This window comes from Mercenaria mercenaria, chromosome 2, assembly GCF_021730395.1.
Source record: "Mercenaria mercenaria strain notata chromosome 2, MADL_Memer_1, whole genome shotgun sequence".
Classification (NCBI taxonomy): domain Eukaryota; kingdom Metazoa; phylum Mollusca; class Bivalvia; order Venerida; family Veneridae; genus Mercenaria; species Mercenaria mercenaria.
The window spans coordinates 27,387,428-27,409,467 of NC_069362.1; the positions used below are offsets into that span (position 1 = coordinate 27,387,428).

A 22,040-nucleotide genomic window follows, 5' to 3' on the forward strand; every position below is an offset into this window, starting at 1 on the left:
ACAAATTGGTATAATTTGAATAATCTTGATAGAGGGTGACATAAGGACCATTTGTGTGAAATGATTTCAAAATCGAACCATCGGTTTAGGAGGAGATGTCGTTTGAAGTTTTTTCTATTTTTAGCTATGGCAGCCCCTATGTGCAACCAAGCGGAACCGTTTGAACAACTTTGGTAGAAGACCACCCAAGTAACATCATGGCTGAGTTTCATCAAAATCCATCCATTGGTTTTGAAGGAGATGTCATTTAAACATAAATGCTGACGATCGATGGGCAGACAACTTGATGGGCGGATGGAAGGACGACAGACACACAGTGATCACAATAGCTCACCATGAGCACTTTGTGCTCAGGTGAGCTAAAAATATACCCCTGTGTATGATATGCAACCAAAATTTTAGCTCAAAATTCTGGGAAAAAACATTTTTAACAATTCTGAGGCAGATTGAAATCTACATGGTTAAAAATATTGCAACAACAGCAAGGAGCATAACTGGTTTTAATTGAGACATCTACATAATTACTTAATGTCCATACAGCAAGTCTATACATTAATATGACGTCATGTCAATACAGAATATCTCAATATAATTAATGTCCACATAGCATGCCTATGAATTAATATAATGTTATATCTATATAGAATATCTCCATATGATTAATTAAATGTCCATATAGCATGTCTACACATTAATATGACCTCATGTCTACATAGCATTTACCAATATTCATAAGATTACATCATGTCCATATCTTACCACATTAATATGATGTCATGTTGATGCAGAATATCTCTGTATTACATAACTGATTAATGACCATACAGCATGTCTATGCATTACTGTGAAATCATTTAAATTCGCTGGCATGAAATTTCGCGCAAACGTGAAAAAAAGATCTTAAATTCGCGCATTGGTCCTAGTGCTGAATATGTGAAAATTTGTCCTATGCCACATAATGCGAATAAAAATGATTTCGCAGTTATATGATATCATGTCTGTACAGCATATCTCCATATTCATTACTTCATTTATATGGTAACTTCATGTCCATATTTTTCTACTTCAATCATTACTTCATGTCTGTTTGACTAAGGCCATAATAAATTAATTCCTAGATTATCATCCTGCCCGCCTCTTTATTTTTATGCCACCCTGAACTTTTTTATATCTCTCTCAAAAAAAACAAAAATACAAGAGGGCCATGAAGGCCCTGTATCGCTCACCTGACCTATTGACCTAAAGATCATCAAGACAGTTTCATTAAGATATGGTCATATATGTGACCTCTAAAGTGTTAACTAACTTTTCCTTTGATTTGACCCAGTGACCTAGTTTTTGACCCAACATGACCCAGATTTGACTCTGACCTAAAGATCCTCAAGATTAACATTCCAACTAAGTTTCAATTTGTTCTCAAGTGAGCTAAAAATGTACGAACCATGATACAGTCCTGTATAGTTTTTTAATGCTCTCTGCCCTTACTGTCTACGCTAAATCTAAGATTGGTGTTACGTTCAGTAAAAGATTAAGTATTTATTTTTCTCTCAAACAAAATTAATTTCATATAAAGCTAAAAGTATTTTGATGAAAGAAATATTGAAAATCACAAATATTAGGATACTTATAAACTAGATGTGTGTCCATAGGACACAGGTGCTCCCCACCCTCTTGCCACTGTAACACGGTTTTATGACTCCGGTTAAATAATTTTAAGATGTTTGTAACACAAACTTTAAAGAACGAAATGTGCATTTTTCACTTAGTTAGCCATAACTCTGGCCTAGCTGAGTAAAATCTAGCCTGGGTATCCAGTCTGACAATTTCTAACTGTTTTTTCTACCTGCAAATTGACAGCCTGGGGAAACCTGTTTTCCAACCGCAGCGCCACCTTTATTACACCCGAAATATGCGGGTGTCAAATAACAAAAATCGCGGATTATTTCAACCTAGAACAACAGGTGAACAACAAGAGCTGTCTCCATAGGATGACACATGCCCCCAACGGCACTTTGAATGAATAGTTATGGCCGATGTTAAAGTTTAGGACCTTTGACCTACGGACCTGGGTCTTGCGCCTGACACGTCGTCTTACTGTGCCACACATTCATGCGTAGTTATTTTAAAATCCATGCATGAATGACAAAGATATGGACCGGACATGCCCATCATTGCACTATCATGAAATATGACCTTTAACGTCTAAGTGTGACCTTGACTTTTGAGCTACGGACCTGGGTCTTGCGCGCGACATGTCGTCTTACTGTGGTACACATTCATGCCCAATAATTTTAAAATCCATGCATGAATGACAAAGATATGGACCGGACATGCCCATCAATGCACTATCATGAAATATGACTAACGTCTAAGTGTGACCTTGACCTTTGAGCTACAGACCTGGGTCTTGCGCGTGACACGTCGTCTTACTGTGCCACACATTTATGTATAGTTACTTGAAAATCCATCCATGGATGACAAAGATATGGACCGGACACGCCCATCAATGCACTATCATCAAAAATGACCTTTAACGTCTAAGTGTGACCTTGACCTTTGACCTACGGACCTGGGTCTAGCGCGAGACACGTTGTCTTACTGTGGTACACATTTATGCCAAGTTATTTGAAAGTCCATCCATGGATGACAAAGATATGGACCGAACACGAAAATTGCGGACAGACCGACAGACGGTTCACAAACTATATGCCTCCCTTCGGGGGCATAACAAAAGTGACAGGCTAATTGCCGATAACTACTGGCGATTTGCTCGCAACAAAAAGATAAGCACACCTTTTGTTATCAGTCTGAATTGAGAAGCTCATGTGATTTTGAATGATACCATTCCGAAAAATTGAAACAGTTGCTTTCTAGTTATTCAAAATATTCAATTAAAATAAGAAAGAAAAAAAACAAATATAACAATATTTTACTAGTTTTATTTTTGAGAAAGGGTAAGTTTATCAAAAACGCAGGTGGATCCAGCCCCTAAGTAAAATGCTGAATTGTTGATAAATGTAATATGAGAGAAAAAAGAAAGTCTACGTCAAGTTTGTTTTTATTTTATTCTGTTTTTGCTGTTAGTCTTGACTTGTACTCAGGGGTTCTATTTTTTAATATATAATTAAGGCTTGATTTTGTGAGTTTAAACTGAAATAAATAACATGTTGATAAAAAGGACCCTTCAGCTGAAATCCTAGAAGTCTGTATGTAAAATTTAATTTCAAGAGTCAAAATCCCAAGTCCGGGTCAAATGGAACCTTGCAAACAACTGTTTTAAAAAAAAAAAAAAGTCTCACCCCCCCCATGCCCCCTTTCTAAACAAAATTTGGATGATAATCTAGGAATTAATTTTTGATGGCCTAAGCATAATGTATTTATACAGATTTATAAAATTACTTCAAGATACCCTATTCAGACCATACCTCCACAATCATATAATGATCCCTGCATTTCATAGGTATCTGTATCCTTGTTGTATGTGCAAAATCTGTACTTGTTGAACTTTCGTCCTGCCACATCACATTCAAGTGTTAGTCGCTGACCGTAGGCATAGGGGCCATTTATGTAAGTAGGCGCTGTCTGAACGAATCCAATGTTCTCTGTAGGGCATGTGGCAGCTGAGAATACAAAAGAAGACTATGAACAATAAAAAATCACTAAATTGCATATATTTTAAGTGTAATATATCCCCTGTAACTTACAACTTAAGAAAACTGACATTTTACCTCTAACTGTGGCCTTGACCTTTATGCTAGTGGCACAGTTATGGACCAGACAGGAAAAAAGCCCTGTTGACCATTGACCTCCAATTGTGACCTTGACCTTTGAGTCAGGGTCCCGGGATTTGCACATGTCACATTGTCTCATCATGGGAAACATTTGTGCCAAGTGATATTAAAACCCCTAATGAATGACAGAGCTATGGACCGGACACGAAACAGACCCTGTTCATGCCATGTTAACATTTGACTGCAAAGTGTGACCATGACCTTTGAGCTAGGGGTCTAAAGGTTGAGCATGACACATTGTCTTATCATGTGATAATATTAAAATCCCTGTATGGATGTTAGAGTTATGGACCAGACAGGAAAAAAGCACTGTTGACTTATGACCTCCAATTGTGACCTTGACCTTTGAGCTAGGGGTCTGGGTTTTGCACATGACACATCGTCTCATCATTGGGAACATTTGTGCCAAAGTAATAATAAAATCCTTTCATGGATGAAAGACTTATGGACAAGACATAAAATTGCAGATGGACAGACAGAATGAGGGATGGATGGACATTTTTTTTTTTTTTTTTTTTTGGATTTAACGTCGCACCGACACATGATAGGTCATATGGTGACTTTCCAGCTTTAATGGTGGAGGAAGACCCCAGGTTCCCCTCCGTGCATTATTTCATCACGAGCGGGCACCTGGGTAGAACCACGGACCTTCAGTAAGCTAGCTGGATGGCTTCCTCACATGAAGAATTCAACGTCCTGAGTGAGGCTCGAACCCACATCAATGAGGGGCAAGTGGTTTGAAGTCAGCGACCTTAACCACTCAGCCACGGAGGCCCCTGGATGGATGGAAAAGCACACCTGTAGTCCCTAAACTGGTTTCCAACCAGTAGGGGACTAAAAATCCACAAAAACTTCATTGCTATAACTACAACATTAAGTCTTAACATGCTGAATTTCTATAATGAGCTTGTCCATCATCCTATTTGGGCAGCACTATTAACTGTTTAAAAGGGGTGCTTACCAAAAAAGATACTGACAGAATAGCAAACAGTGCAGATCATGATCAGACTACATGGATGTGCAGGTTGATTATGATCTGCATTGGTCGCAAAGGCAGAATCAATCATGTTCAGCATGACAAGGGTTATATAGCATGATTTCACATTAAACTAGTCTTGATTAGGCTTGTATTTATATAAACAAGGCAGTGTGAGAGACAGCTAAATCCCCCGCCACTATTTTAAAGAGTGAAAGGGTAAATCTTTGACCTTTAGATATGACCTGGGCCTTGAACTGACATGGCTGACTGATGAATTCTGTACAACATCTTGGTAAAGTGATCATTTGACAAAAGTTTCGTGAAAATCCTTCAAGGGGTTTAGGAGATACAGAGCTCAAACCTTTGACCTTAAGTTTAGACCTTGACCTTGAGGTGACATGGCTGACTCATGAGTTTTTGACGAGGTGATCATTTGACCCAAGTTTGATGAAAATCCTTCAAGGGGTTTAGGAGATACAGAGTGGACACAAAATGGAAGGCTCAAACCTTTGACCCTCAGATGTGACCTTGACCTTGAGCAGGCATGGCTGACTCATAAGTTCTGCACATTGCCTGGATGAGGTGATCATTTTACCCAAGTTTCATAAAATTCTTTCAAGGGGTTTAGGAGATATAGGGAGGACAAGAAATGGAAGGCTCAAACCTTTGACCTTGAGTTGCAACCTTGACTTTGAGCCAGCATGACTGACTCATGAGTTCTGCACATTGCCTTGATGAGGTGATCATTTGACCCAAGTTTCATATGAATCCTTCAAGGGAATTAGGAGATACAGAGCAGACACAAAATGGAAGGCTCAAACCTTTGACCCTCAGTTGTGACCTTGACCTTGAGCCAGCATGGGTGTCTCATAAGTTCTGCACATTGCCTTGATAAAATGATCATTTTACCCAAGTTTGATCAAAAATCCTTCCAGGGGTTTAGGAGATATAGAGCGGACACAAAATGGAAGGCTCAAACCTTTGACCCTAAGTTGTGAACCTTGACCTTGAGCAAACAAAGCTGACTTATGAGTTCTGCACATCGTCTTGATGAGGTGATCATTTGACCCAACATGAAAATCATTCACAGGGTTTATGAGATATGGAGCGGACACAAAAGTGTTACAGACAGAGGTACGGATGGAAGGACGGACGGAAGGACAGAAAAACGGATGGAGACCATTCCTATAACTCCCACCACTTGTGGTGGGGGATTGAAAATCTAAGTCTTAAAGCTGGACTAAAAGTGCTAAATATTAAATATCTTATAAATTTGTTTATAACTCATCAATTCAAATGAATTTTTAAAGAGGTTTTGATGTCAGTAGGAGATGCATTACTGACAAGTTTAATGAAAATTTGTTTACATTTTGTAAACATACAGCAAAAGTAAAACTTTACTTTTACCCTTACCCTGCTAATTTCTAGAATGAACTTGTCCATATATCAATTTGGAAGGTACCATTAACAGTTAAAAGATCTTGATCAGACTGCACTGTCGCAAAGAAAGAATCAGTCGTGTCCATAATGATAAGAGTTCAAATTAAAGTTCAAATTCAAATTCTGAGAAATGATGGATATATAGGACTAGATTCCTTGATTAAGACAGTAAATAAAGAAGGCTGTTATGCTTACCTAAACATGTTGGGGGTAACCTGTTCCAGGTGCCGCTTCTACCACAGGTAAGAATGGTCCTACGAGGGATGTATCCTATATTGCACTGATACTCTACACTGTCCCCATAGCGATGGTAATTACGCTTTGTCAGAAGTTGTCCGTTATCAATAGTTGCTGCAGGGGAGTTACATGTAACCACTGTAAAAATAATGTAATGGTAGTCCCTGTTCAACCTGAATGTTCAATAGTCTTGTCACAAAAGAAAGAACTTTGTAGGAATGTGTACAATCCATGTCAGATCATCAATGTGTAATGAGATTTCAGTTTACATACAAAAACTTATTATATATAATAAATAACTGACAATTTTTAAAAGGGGCAAAATTTTATTTAAAAGAAGCAAAATAGAGTTATGGAACCTATACCCAGCAAGTGTTTTCATGGCAGTGAATAAGTATGTGAAGTCTCAATCCATTCACATAAGTGGGTACTGAGATACTGGCTTGACAAAAAGTTGCTTAGTCGAAAAAGGGGCATAATTTTGTAAAATTGCAAAACAGAGTTATGGAACCTGTGCACTGTATGTCAAATTATCACAGTGACCCAAGTGTGTGAAATTTAAATCGATCTCCGTATCCGTAAGTGGGTATTGAGAAAGTAACTTACATACAAAAACTTAAATTGGGATGTCGACGCCGACAAATGAGCGAGTGGAACAACACTATGTTGGATTTCTCTTGGTGCGGCTCAAATATACATATACACTTACAGACACAAGTATGATTAATATGGAAGGTATCAGTGCTTAAGTCTCCTCTCTCGCCAGCAGATGTTGGAATCCTATAACCAGATGTCATGTCGGCAGTGTACAACACATATGGCTGGCTGCATGAACAAGTGTAAGACCCTGCAGGTATATTGGTGCAAAAACCATCACAACTGTGTGTTCCCTCCGTGCACTCATTAATATCTGAAATAAAAATATATTAACGTATCATCTATCTGTGGTAAATTTACTGACAAGTATCTGTACCATTTAATACGCTGTCATGTATCTATCTATACAAGTACATAATGTTGTATATCATGTGTATGTAAGTATGCTGTTAATGTCTTATTTGTACAAGACAATTTTTACTCATTTATACAAGTAAATTTGCTGTCAAGCAATGCTGGAACTCTTCAATGCAAGTCAGTCATGCATGCTGAATTTCCATTTCATGCGTATTTTTGCAAAAAAACAAAAATGTTTGATCAATATTTGACCTCTGTTATATCTATGATAACTTAAAAAGAAATGAATACTACACTAATAATTAGTTTAGTTTATACTAATTTATTTTAGCTTGACTGTGATGAAAGCTTTACGCTTAGCAAATTTTGAGCCACTCTCAAGTCCACTTCCCAGAAAAACCAGTACCAGTGTCTATGAGAAGTCACTGTCATGACCCCAATGGAGTTCGAACCCACAACCCCGGGGCTGAGTGGCCGACACCTTAACCACTAGACTACTGCTTCCCTTTTTTACAAACATCTTTATCAAACACCACATAATTACTTTTACAATTCCCACTGTGATATGAATTTCAGTAATTTTTGGTACATTGTGTTACTGATTTCACAATAATTCAACCCTAGCATTTTGAGGAACAGTGCATTATATCAAGGTGTGCCAGTGTATATCAGTAGTTTTTAAATATGTCACAAATGAGCCATGCCTTGGGAAAACCAACATATTGGCTTTAAGACCAGCACAGATCCAAATCAGCCTGCGCATCCGCGCAGTCTGGTCAGGATCCATGCTGTTCACTTTCAAAGCCTATTGCAATTAGAGAAACTGTTAGTGAACAACATGGATCCATGCTGGTCACAAAGCCACTATGTTGGTTTTCTCATGGCGCAGCTCAAATTTAGTTTCGTATGGGCATGTTAAACAGGTATTTTTCTAGATAAAAACCACTACTATTTGCCATCAAATCTTGAAAAAATGGCAGTTTTCTGTATTGTAATTTCCACACATTGCTATTACAAAAATGAAAATTAAAGAGTCACCATTATGAATATACAAATTACACTTTATGACTGTAAACTGATGAGTTACAATAGAAACTCATACAAGAAATAGTTGAATTAGAACACTTGTTTCAAAGTACAGACATACCTGTGCAGGAGGACTGATCAAAGCTCAACCTATAACCATCATTGCAAGAACAATAGTAGCTTCCCACAGTATTATGGCAATTGTGTTGACATATGCCAGGTGTGAGGCACTCATCCTGGTCTGAAAATAACAAAACATGCATGTATATGAATAAAGATATAATTTCTCAGAAATAAGCCATATAAAACTTAAATTATTTTTGTCTAAGCTCCATAGTTACTTAATTTTAGTTGCTTTGACTGATCCTTGTCTTCGTCATCGATAACCAAAGCCATTGATGCATGCTTCTGATCAGTTTTACAGCACAAATTAAACTTCGTGTTCATGCAATAATGTTGATACTGAAAGTATAAGTAAAATTTAACCACTTGTAAAGAGTTTTGCACAATACTGAAATAAGCTATAGACCTAAAATGGTAACTAATAAATTATTTGAGTAAATTATTAAATTATAAATTCAAATTATGAAATTATTTATATAAATTACAGCCATATGCTTTTACGTGTGTAAAGCAGGCCAGCATGTTAAACTATCTTAACAGCGCTCTGCAAGTCACTTACAATTTCTCCACATAAAAAAGCCATATTGAAATACTGATAAGCCAGACTTAATCAGAATTCTCAAAACAATATCAGCATTCAGACAGATTGGGCGAAAACAAAAAATTGTTAGATTCTGGTTTCTCAACCTAAGCTAAATTTTTGGCCTGACACCTAAATGTTTTTTATGGCCCTGGAGAAAACTTTTTTCAACTATTTAATAAAAAGTTGCAAAATTGCACTTTAAACATTGTCTGTGATGTTATTACTGATGCACTAATGGCATGGCATAACCCACTTATCTGTACTCATGCTTTGATGAAAAGTTCACTTAATAACACCCCCTACAAAAAAAAAATAATCCAAACCTACATACCCAAATTTATATTTATTTCAGTAGCATATTTCTGGAAACATATAAAAAAAATTAAGACCACTATCTTGGACATCTGAGTAAAACAACTACTTCTCAATTTTCTATGGTATCTGAGCTTTTCTAGGTCATCTAAGTATAAAATACTCAAAGGTTTCTGAGAGTTCCAAAGTTATTGTCCAAGCACTGACCATAGAAATATTATGTCCTGTCATCCTTTTAATTTTACTTGGGAATTTCAGCTTGGAAAGTTTGTAACCAATACTCCTGGGCAACTTAGGGTTCTCCAAGGCTGTCAGCAGTTCCTCTTATTTGAGTAGCCTTATAGATATAATTTCTACTTACCAACACACTGTGGCTTTTCAGAGAGTTCTCTGTTGTCATCACACTGAATAGTTCTTGGGCTACCCTGGGCAAAACCATAACCAAGCGAACAAGTGGCTGTTGCAGAACTTCCAGCATCTATAAAGTCTCCCTCCAAAAAGTTGAAGCTACCATTGTCAATGTCTGGTAAAAGGCACCTTAACCCTGAAAATAAGAAAAGACCTCAACCTAGACTATAAACCTGTTGTCTATAACTCAAGTGTTTATGCAGAAAGCGAATGTTATGTTACTTGCTGAAATCCCAACATGAGAAAAAGCAATATAGTGCAGCAGGAATGATATCTTCATGCACATACCTGTCAGTATATTCTTATTTCAACTGGTATACAGCCACCTTAAACCAATTGTGCTTTCTATTTTTACTTAAACCAGTTTTCAGTATATTTTCTCCTTACAGGTCCATGCCATAATTATAGTGATACTGTTTCATATACAATTACATGTATAATTATGGTCACTTTTTTCTAAATCTTATTTAAATGATGTCTTGTACCTATTGGGACTTCACAAGCTTAGCAATTAGTAATTAGGTGATAAATACTTATGTTTGCCTCCTATTTGAGGGTCTTTTTATTGCAGTTTTGCTTGCATATTGTATCATCTTTTAAATAATTGGTTTGCACCTTTAAACTATCCAGTATTAGACTGTAGCTTAATTCATAATTTTTTCATGATTCTTGCTTTTTCGCTGCAGTCATCAGGGCAGGGTTGGTCAATAGTTTTAATATTTCAATTTACCATATTGATTGTGTATATGGTTTCTAGAACTTTCATAACTTTTACATTACTTTTACTATGACTCTCGTTTTTGGCGGGAATGTTAGGCTAATAAATAGGCAGGTTTGCATCGCAGTGGGTTTGTTCTGTGTTTGGTCGCGGAAACAAAAGGTAAAGTGTTTACCTCCTTTCACTGACCTGCCTGAACCACTCCCTCTCTCTCTCCCCCAGATATTATATTAGAAAATTTTAGTTGCTTATTTTTGGGTTTTGTAATTGAGAAATTGTTATTATTGAGTTGTAAAATTTGAACAATTTAGAAAGGGTAACCAATAAAAGAAAGTGTGAACTGTGGATTGTTTTGTTTTCTTCAAAATATATTCCGAAACTAAAAAATTGATCGAACCTGGGACTTTCAGAGCTCATAATTTTGGGTCCTGTTACAATAGCCTTATTTTACAATTAACCATCTGTCTGTATGAGCATAGATGTTTATGTGAAATTGCAATGAAATACTTCACAGGTTTTAGAATGATCCCCATACCTTCATATTTTCTATGTTGAAAAGTGTAATAATCTTGACAAAGTAAAGGGCAGATTTATGGAACTTGCTGTGTAACTTTGTATTATGATCTTGCAGTTTCAATTTAATACATGCACAGGTTTAAGGCATACTGAAGGAAATGCTAATTTTGAAAAAAATTTCCAAGCAAATAATGGAAATATGTTTGTTAAAGTAACAAGTTAAGTTATGGGTATAAATATAAATGAAGTGGCTGAGTATTCCCATTCTATCCGTAAATATTGATCCCAACTGGGTTGAGAGTACAAAGCTCATGGAACCAAGAGTATTACCTGTTACATCTTATATTTTTGTGTTATTTGCTGTCTCTGGGTCATTCTGCATGATTTTGATTAGATATACTTATGCTGCATGTTTAGTGTGTAGTCTTTAATGACTTGAGACTTTACATATATACTTAGGATCTATGTTGCTTCTTTTTAAAGCTGCATACATATATTGTATATGTCTAAGGTTATCCTCATCTTTTGAGTTGTTTTGCTTTCTCTCTCTGTTCTGGGGTGCTGTATTGTTAGTGCCCGCGGTAACTGTCATGCTGGCGTAGCTAGGGGCAAGTGTATGGTTGCATAGATAGTTGCCGATGCTGGAGTTACTCCCAGAGGTGGGATTGGCAGTTGGAGTTGCAGCGGAGCAGGTCTCCATGACCCAAGTAGGGTTACTTCTAGTATATTGTGGCTGGGTGTGAGCCATGGAGGACATGCTCCCTTGTTGATTAGATATCTTCCCTGACCGGTTTCGTTCAGTAGTTGTGAACTTTTTCAGAGGACTTGACCGTAATGACTAGGCAAGTTTGGTTTGCATTATGTGCAGTGTGACGCTGCATTCCGCTTATATACTCTCTGGTGCCGGTTGGTGCCGGTGCCGGTGCCGGAGCCGGTATGAGGCCGGTTTGGCTTTTACATGGCTTTCTGGGATACTCCTGGTGCCGGCTTGGTGCCGGTTTCTATTTTTAGCGATGCTGTGGTGCCGGTATTGATCTATCTTTAGGTGGTGCCTGTATGGTGCCGGTATGGTAATCTATAAATAGATTATAACCGGCACCACTAAAAATAGATCACTGCACCAGCGGCACCCATCTGAAAATCTGAAAATAGATTAAACCTGGCACCATACCGGCACCACCTAAAAATAGATCAATATGCGCTTCGTACTCTCAACCCAGTTGGGATCAATATTTACGGATAGAATACTCAGCCACTTCATTTATATTATGTTTTTTCTTTCATTCCCATGCTACCCGTAAATATGTAAGTACAAAGTAAGCATTGGTAACGAACCGCTTATCTTCCAGGTGCAAAAACACGCACTTTTTAGCTTAATCAGTTATACGGAGATATAACTAACCACAAAACAGCAAATTAATAATGCCATAAAAGCGTCTAGAAAACGTCCATACTATACATATGATTGAACGACGTCAAGAACGCAATGTCATGGGACGTCAATGCCATAACAACTCCTACAACAGAGGCGCGATGCACTACTAAAGAAATCTGTTACAAATAATACAAACACTGAATCTTTCAACAGACACAAGATACAATACACTTGTTACAAATGTCGAAAATGCATTCAGCATTCTACCAGGAAAGAAGATCTGGACAAACATTCATAAAGCTGCAATTCTGGCGATATATCTACTATCAGAAAGGACGCCCCTGATACATACAACCACTGGAAATTATACCACTGAGAATGCATTCTAACTACTAGACCAACTCCTCATAACAATCAAGGGGGAAACATTAAAAACTATACTATATCATGTATATACATGTTGAAGACGGACTGAACAGTAACAAAATATAACTGATTTACACACAAGTCGCCACACCAGAGAGACACGTGGAGAAGCTGTACATCAGCCTTGCAGTACTGAACTATGCATCCATCTTGCCCTGAAAATAACTGCAAAATAAACAAGAGGACCATGATGGTCCTGAATCGCTCAACTATCCCCACATGACCCAGTGTTGAACTGAGTATGACGTCGTTATTTCTATTATTTGACATAGTGACCTAGTTTTTGAGGATATGTGACCTTGATATCATCAAGATAAAAAATTCTGACCAATTTTCATGAAGATCCATTGAAAAATATGACCTCTAGAGAGGTCACAAGGTTTTTCTATTATTTGACCTAATGACCTAGTTTTTGAAGGCACGTTACCCACTTTTGAATTTGACCTAGATATCATCAAGGTGAACATTCTCACCAATTTTCGTGAAGATCTCATGAAAAATATGGCCTCTAGAGAGGTCACAAGGTTTTTCTATTCTTCGACCTACTGACCTAGTTTTTGATCGCACATGACCCAGTTATGAACTTGACCTAGATATCGTCAAGCTGAACACTCTCACCAATTTTCATGAAGATCCATTGAGAAATATGGCCTCTAGAGACGTCACAAGGCTTTTCTATTTTTAGACCTACTGACCTAGTTTTTGACCCCACGTGACCCATTTTCGAACTTGACCTAGATATCATCAAGATGAACACTCTGACCAATTTTCATGAAGATCCATTGAGAAATATGGCCTCTAGAGAGGTCACAAGGTTTTTCTATTTTTAGACCTACTGACCTACTTTTTGATCCCACGTGAACCAGTTTCAAACTTGACCTGGATATCATCAAGGTGAACATTCTGACCAATTTTCATGAAGATCTCATGAAAAATATGGCCTCTAGGGAGGTCACAAGGCTTTTCTATTTTTAGACCTACTGACCTAGTTTTTGACCGCACGTGACCCACTTTCAAAACTGATCTAGATATTATCAAGCTGAACACTCTCACCAATTTTCATGAAGATCCATTGAGAAATATGGCCTCTAGAGAGGTCACAAGGTTTTTCTACTTTTGGATCTACTGACCTAGTTTTTGACCATACGTGACCCATTTTCAAGCATGACTTAGATATCATCAAGGTAAACATTCTGATCAATTTTCATGACGATCTCTTGAAAAATATGGCCTCTAGAGAGGTCACAAGGTTTTTCTATTTTTAGACCTACTGACCTGGTTATTGACCGCATGTTACCCAGTTTCAAACTTGACCTAGATATCATCAAGGTGAACATTCTGACTAATTTTCATAAAGTTTCCATGAATAATATGGCCTCTAGAGAGGTCACAAAGTTTTTCTATTTTTAGACCTACTGACCTAGTTTTTGACCGCACATGACCCAGTTTCGAACTTGACCTAGATATCATCAAGATGAACATTCTGACTAATTTTCATGAAGATCCATTGAGAAATACGGCCTCTAGAGAGGTCACAAGGTTTTTCTATTTTTAGACCTACTGACCTAGTTTTTGACCGCACGTGACCCAGTTTCGAACTTGACCTGGATATCATCAAGTTAAACATTCTGACCAATTTTCATGAAGATCCATTGAGAAATATTGCCTCATGAGAGGTCACAAAGTTTTTCTATTTTTAGACCTACTGACCTACTTTTTGACCGCACGTGACCCAGTTTCGAACTTGACCTAGATATCATCTAGTTGAACATTCTGACCAATCTTCATGAAGATCTCATGAAAAATACGGCCTCTAGAGAGGTCACAAGGTTTTTCTATTTTTAGACCTACTGACCTAGTTTTTTACCGCACGTGACCCAGTTTCGAATTTGACCTAGATATCATCAAGATGAACATTCAGACCAACTTTCATAAAGATCCCATGAAAAATGTGAGCTCTAGAGTGGTCACAAGCAAAAGTTTACGCACGCACGGACTGACGGACGGACGGACGACGGACGCCACGCGATCATAAAAGCTCACCTTGTCACTTTGTGACAGGTGAGCTAATAAAAATTAAGCTATTTAAAACCCAAGATAAGTGTCCTGTTTGCATAAAATACTCTACGTTTTTTCCCCATACTCTTGATCAAATTTGCCCGTGATCTAATATAAACGGCGCCATACCGGCTCCACCGATAACAGATCATTAATGTCACCACCAGCACCAATCTAAAAATCTAAAAATAGATTATAACCGGCACCATGCCGGCACCACTAAAAATAGATCACTGCACCAGCGGCACCCATCTGAAAATCTAACAAGAGGACCATGATGGTCCTGAATCGCTCACCTCTTCCCACATGACCCAGTTTTGAGTATGACGTCGTTTTTTCTATTATTTGACATAGTGACCTAGTTTTTGAGCTCATGTGACCCAGTTTTGAACTTGACCTAGATATTATCAAGATAAAAATTCAGACCAATTTTCATGAAGATCCATTGAAAAATATGGTCTGAAGAGAGGTCACAAGGTTTTTCTATTATCTGACCTATTGACCTAGTTTTCGAAGGTACGTGACCCTGTTTTGAACTTTATCTAGATATCATCAAGGTGAACATTCTCACTAATTTTCATGAAGATCTCATGAAAAATATGGCCTCTAGAGAGGTCACAAGGTTTTTCTATTTTTATACCTACTGGCCTAGTTTTTGACCGCATGTGACCCAGTTTCAAAATTGACCTAGATATCATCAAGGTGAACATTCAGATCAATTTTCATGAAGATCCATTGAAAAATATGGCCTCTGGAGAGGTCAAAAGATTTTAATAATTTTAGACCTTCTGACCTAGTTTTTGTCCGCAGTTGACCCAGTTTCAAACTTGACCTAGATATCATCAAAATGAACATTCAGACCAACTTTCATACAGACCCCATGAAAAGTATGGCCTCTAGAGAGGTCTCAAGGTTTTTTTATTCTTTGACCTACTGACCTAGTTTTTTAAGGCACATGACCCAGTTTCGAACCTGACCTAGATATCATCAAGGTGAACATTCTGACCAATTTTTATGGAGATCCATTCACAAGTATGGCCTCTAGAGAGGTCTCAATGTTTTTCTATTTTTAGACCTACTGACCTAGTTTTTGACCACACATGACCCTGTTTCGAACTTGACCTAGATATCATCAAGATGAACATTCAGACCAATTTTCATACAGATCCCATGAAAATTATGGCCTTTAGAGAGGTCACAAGGTTTTTCTATTATTTGACCTACTGACCTAGTTTTTGACGGCACGTGACCCACTTTCGAACTTGATCTAGATATCATCAAGATGAACATTCAGACCAACTTTCATACAGATCCCATGAAAAATATGGCCTCTAGAGAGGTCACAAGGTTTTTCTATTATTTGACCTACTGACCTAGTTTTCTAAGGCACATGACCCACTTTCGAACTTGACCTAGATATCATCAAGGTGAACATTCTGACCAATTTTCATGAAGATCTCATGAAATATATGGCCTCTAGAGAGGTCACAATGTTTTTCTATTTTTAGACCTACTGACCTAGTTTTTGACCGCATGTGACCCAGTTTCGAACCTGACCTAGATAACATCAAGATGAACATTCAGACCAACTTTCATACAGATCCCATGAAAAATATGGCCTTTAGAGAGGTCACAAGGTTTTTCTATTATCTGACCTACTGACCTAGTTTTTGATGGCACGTGACCCAGTTTCGAACTTGACCTAGATATCATCAAGGTGAACATTCTGACCAATTTTCATGAAGATCTTGTGAAATATATGGCCTCTAGAGAGGTCACAAGCTTTTTCTATTTTTAGACCTACTGACCTAGTTTTTGAAGGCACGTGACCCAGTTTCAAACTTGACCTAGATATCATCAAGGTGAACATTCTGACCAATTTCCATGAAGATCTTATGAAATATATGGCCTCTAGAGAGGTCACAAGGTTTTTCTATTTTTAGACCTACTGACCTAGTTTTTGAAGGCAAGTGACCCAGTTTCGAACCTGACCTAGATATCATCAAGATGAACATTCTGACCAATTTTCATAAAGATCTTGTGAAATATATGGCCTCTAGAGAGGTCACAAGGTTTTTCTATTTTTAGACCTACTGACCTAGTTTTTGATGGCACGTGACCCAGTTTCGAACTTGACCTAGATATCATCCAGACAAACGTCCTGACCAACTTTCATAAAGATCCCATGAAAAATGTGACCTCTAGAGTGGTTACAAGCAAAAGTTTACGGACGGACGCACGGACGCACGCACGGACGGACGGACGACGACGACGGTCACCGCGTGATCACAAAAGCTCACCTTGTCACTTTGTGACAGGTGAGCTAAAAATAGATTAAACCGGGCACCATACCGGCACCACCTAAAAATAGATCAATACAGGCACCACAGCATCACTAAAAATAGAAACCGGCACCAAGCCGGCACCAGGAGTATCCCAGAAAGCCATGTAAAAGCCAAACCGGCCTCATACCGGCTCCGGCACCGGCACCGGCACCGGCACCAGAGAGTATATAAGCGGAATGCAGCTTCACACTACACATAATGCAAACCAAACTTGCCTAGTCATTACGGTCAAGTCCTCTGAAGAAGTTCACAACTGCTGAACGAAACCGGTCAGGGAAGATATCTAATCAACAAGGGAGCATGTCCTCCATGGCTCACACCCAGCCACAATATACTAGAAGTTAAGTTATGGGACCTGAAATGTGCACTAGTCATACTACTGATTCTTAAAATCTGTTTTTACCTTTAGCCTGCAGGCAGGTGGTGCGTTTGCCTTTGTGACCAGTGCAGACCAAGATCAGCCTGCTCACAGTCTGCACTGTTAGCTATTCAGTCAGTAAATTTTCAGTGAACACTCCTTTGAATAATAAATGGTATTACCCAAACTGAACAACAGACCAGTCCATTTGAGAAACATAGCAAGGTAAAGTTGTGTTTCAAAATAGCCTCTATATCAGTTCTTTAAATACTTTACAGGATGGCCAGTACAAACCGGGGTAGTTCTAATATAGCCACCCAACCTACTCCACTACTGCAAAATTAAAGTTTAGTGGGAGTAAAATCAGACATGAAATTTCTGACAACAGAAATGTGCATTTCCACTTCATTAATGATAATTTATACTATGTTTCAATTGAACTGGATGAACACTCCATAAGGAGATGAATTCACAGTAACAGTTCAAATATATGTGTACTTAGGTCTCTGACACTGGCAGAAATATCAGAACAATTATATTATTCTATCAGCTCAATACAGACAGTGGATAAGTGCTCCTTAAATTAAATGCAGTTATTCACATGGAGCTCTTATCCTACTAAATTTCCATAATGTAATTCTCTATCTTTCAGTTTTGACAGTACCACTTAACTGTTAAAAGGGGTGCTATTCAAAACGGATACTGGCTGAATAGCGAACAGTGCAGATCATTATCAGACTGCACATATGTGCAGGCTGATCATGGTTTTCACTGGTCACAAAGCCAAATCAATTGTGCATGGTGAGGGTTAGTGCTAAAACATTGAGTTCTAAATATAAGGAATGTATCAGTACTTACTCTTGCAAGATGGTGCTCTGAGCTGAGACCAAATACCATTTTCGTTACAGAAAACATACGGCTCACCAACAATCTCCCAGCCAGCGTTACATTCATACTCATAGATAGTGCCAATTGATGTCCCATCTCCAGTCTTACGGCTACCTTGCCCATTATTAATTGTTGTCGAAATTTGATTAGCAGGACATCTTGCAGCTATTTAAAGGAATTAAAGCAAAAGTTTTTAAGGATATCCAATCTTTTACTAAAATAATTAATATTTAGATCCTCACAAGATATATTTAACTTTACTAAATATACAGTTTAATGGTGTATGTAGATCTCGAGCTACATTCATAATCAAATGTCATGCAGTAACAGTAGATATGTTTTAAAAAACTTCCAGTTTTTTACTGGTATTACACATTTTGTTCAGCTATACATTTATACACCATGTACTATTTTTTACCTAAAGCATAGTGCTGTTAATAAACATACTTATTAATTTTATGTTTACATAAACTATTTGTAGGAAAGTCGACACTGTACTTACGACCACCTCTATTAAGCGATTTTTGTATTAAACGACCGGTCAAAATCCCTCCTGAATGTTTTTAGTACATAAATTCATTCCATTAAACAACTTTTTTGTCAAACGACTAGTGACCAAATCAATGTAGTCCCAACGGGTATAATATTTGACAAAGTATCTATTAAGCAACTGGGTACCAAATTTCTACCGTACATTTCTTCATTTGTGTAATTAGCGAGTACGTTTTGCACGTGACTGAAAGCAATTAACCTTTGTATCAGTCAAACTGACAAACAATCTAGCCTTAATTTTCATGGTTTGTGGACTTGGAAAAGTTTTCACGATGTTAAAACAGATTTTTAATCCATACATGTATGTTCATAATAAATACAGTTACATTAACACATTTTTCTCACCCTGTGACATTTGGCGCCCAACATGGGACCGTGGCATGCTTGCTTGGTCAGTCTAACAACGCTTGCAATATTATGTACTTCCGGAATTCGGGGATGAATTTCCAATTTGTGGGGTTGTATGTCACAGTACGGACTTGGTCACGTAAGGGGAGATTATGTGTCAGGCAGTCGGTTTGCTCAGTTGGTAGAGCACTCGCCCTGTAAGCGAGGGTCCCCGGTTCAAGCCCCGGACTGACTGCACATTTTTCTCACCCTGTGACAATAGTTTAGGAGAAAAGCTGACCTAAACATAAAACTTAACCAGGCGACGACGCCGATGCCGACGCCGATCAAGTGATGACAAAAACTCATCTTTTTTTCTCTCAAAAAATCAGATGAGCTAAAAACAAGAAAGAAGGTCAATAGGTCAAGGTCACATTCAAGTGATCCCTAATAGCTTGGGTTATTAGGTTATACACATGTATAATTAAACAGTCTAGGAAATATGATCTGAGAATATTCTAAGTATTTTTTTCCTATATAACTCATAATTATAATAAGTGTCCCCCAGTGTGGAGCCTATTTTCACCAAGAGGCATAACTTGAGCAAACTTGTTAGAAATCCACCAGGCAATGCTACATAACAAATATCAAAGGCCTAGGCTTTGAACTTTCAAACAAGAGCTTTATTTTTTTCCTATATAAGTCTGTGTTAAATTTGGTAACCCCAGGCCCCTTTTAACCCTAGAGACATACTTTGAACAATTTTGGTAGAGAAACAATAGGAAAGACAACATACTTAAAATCAAAAAGCTGTGAAACTTGTGACCCCCAGGGCAGGGCCTCTTTTCACCCCAGGGGCACAATTTGGAAAATCTTGATAGAGGACCATAAGATGATGTCACATGCCAAATACTCTATGCCTTGCGGTTTTGGACAAGAAGGTATTTGAAGTTTTTCCTTTCGGTTGCCATGGCAACCAGAGTTCTGCATGGAATTCAATTCTTTGAACAACTTTGAAAGGGGACCACCCAAGAATCATTCCTGTGAAGTTTGGTGTAATTCTGCCCAGTGGTTTTCAAGGAGATTTTTTTTAGAAAATGTTGAAGGACGGACGACGGACAACACACGACAGACATTAATCTGTCACAAAAGCTCACAATGAGCCTTTGGCTCAGTTGAGCTAAAACTTGATGTTTGAAATATACTGTTTCAATTCTAACACAATATCAAAAGTTATTATCTATATCCATGACAACATCCATCAAATTTTAGCCAAATGTGTGGTTTCTTTCAAAGAGCAACTCTCTGATGTTTGACACTATGACATAATATATTGTGAAGTACTAACACTGATTTTGTTACATAATAATAGACGGTTTCAGTCTTCTTATTTCAATAGGAAAATACAAATGGGCACATCAGAGTACACAATAAAATCATTGTGTGCACAGCATATGAGCTATGCCATGAGAAAACCAACATAGTGGGTTTGCAACCAGCATGGATTCAGACTAGCCTGTGCATCTGCGCAGTCTGGTCAGAATCCATGCTGTTCGCATACAGTTTCTCTAAGTGCAAAAGGCTTTAAAAGCAAACAGCATTGATCCTGACCAGACTGCGGGGATGTGCAGGCTGGTCTGGATCCATGCTGATCACAAACCCACTATGTTGGTTTTCTCATGGCGAGGTTCATATAGTAAATAATCACAGCACAGTGACAAGCATTATAGCAGAACAACGAAAAAGAATACAACACAAAACAAGTCAAATTTTGAACGACTGCATGGTAGAAATGAGATGATATGTTTCAAACAGAGATTTATTGTTGAATAAATCATTATTTTTTGGATGCATAGAATTATAATATTCTGTGCTATTGATATTATCCATGCATATCTTTACTCCAAACAATGATTTTATTCAACACAAAAATTGCTGTTTGGGATGTATTTTTTCTAACTAATCTTCCCTCTTGAAAATACTAAAACTGTACACAACTGGGCAAGCAGATAAAAAGTTATGGTATCTACAATGCACAACACAATTACACTGAAAGATAGAAATATTGAAAAATGTATAATAAAATTTACCTTAAGAAACTTTCATCACACACAAGTATTAACAAACGATAAATGTATATATTAACCTGAACAAGTTGGTCGAAACTCCCAAGCACCGTTAGACTGGCACGAGATTTCGAGGGATCCACTAGACAAGGTGGAACCAGTGTTACATTTGTATGTGGCCTTGCTTCCAAACACTGACCCGTTAGAGGATACAATATATCCATTGTTTATATTAGGCACGTCTCCACAATATCTTGCTACATTTGAAATAAAAAATGGAGGTTTTCTTTTTCCTCTGTATTTTATATACATTCATTTCATATTGACATAGTTTCTATTGTAAACTGTATGGTAAAGAAGAACTAACAACAGCTTTTACACAATTTTCAATGGTATTTCAGCTATGTAAAGCAACCAGTTAACCTAAGTAGTGGTCCTGGATTCTTTACTAGTACTAATTACTGCTTTTGTCTGGTATACTTTTATACTGACGACACTGTCCCTGAAACAGTTATATGTCATGTAGCAACTTTTAAAAGCATGGTAATGTGCAACCAC

At 37.7% G+C, this 22,040-nt stretch overlaps 1 protein-coding gene across 1 annotated transcript in view; it reads right to left on the minus strand.

Annotated features, from left to right (window-relative positions):
- The window catches only part of LOC123562053 (uncharacterized), a 129,316-nt gene that overhangs the window by 75,831 nt on the left and 31,445 nt on the right, over nucleotides 1-22,040 (minus strand). The window contains exons 13-19 of the mRNA XM_053524923.1: nucleotides 21,563-21,739; nucleotides 18,508-18,702; nucleotides 9,807-9,989; nucleotides 8,549-8,668; nucleotides 7,157-7,357; nucleotides 6,406-6,585; nucleotides 3,426-3,620 (exon numbers count right to left, since the gene is read on the minus strand). Coding sequence (XP_053380898.1) covers nucleotides 3,426-3,620; nucleotides 6,406-6,585; nucleotides 7,157-7,357; nucleotides 8,549-8,668; nucleotides 9,807-9,989; nucleotides 18,508-18,702; nucleotides 21,563-21,739 — 1,251 coding nt within the window. The remainder of the gene's footprint in view (nucleotides 1-3,425; nucleotides 3,621-6,405; nucleotides 6,586-7,156; nucleotides 7,358-8,548; nucleotides 8,669-9,806; nucleotides 9,990-18,507; nucleotides 18,703-21,562; nucleotides 21,740-22,040) is intronic.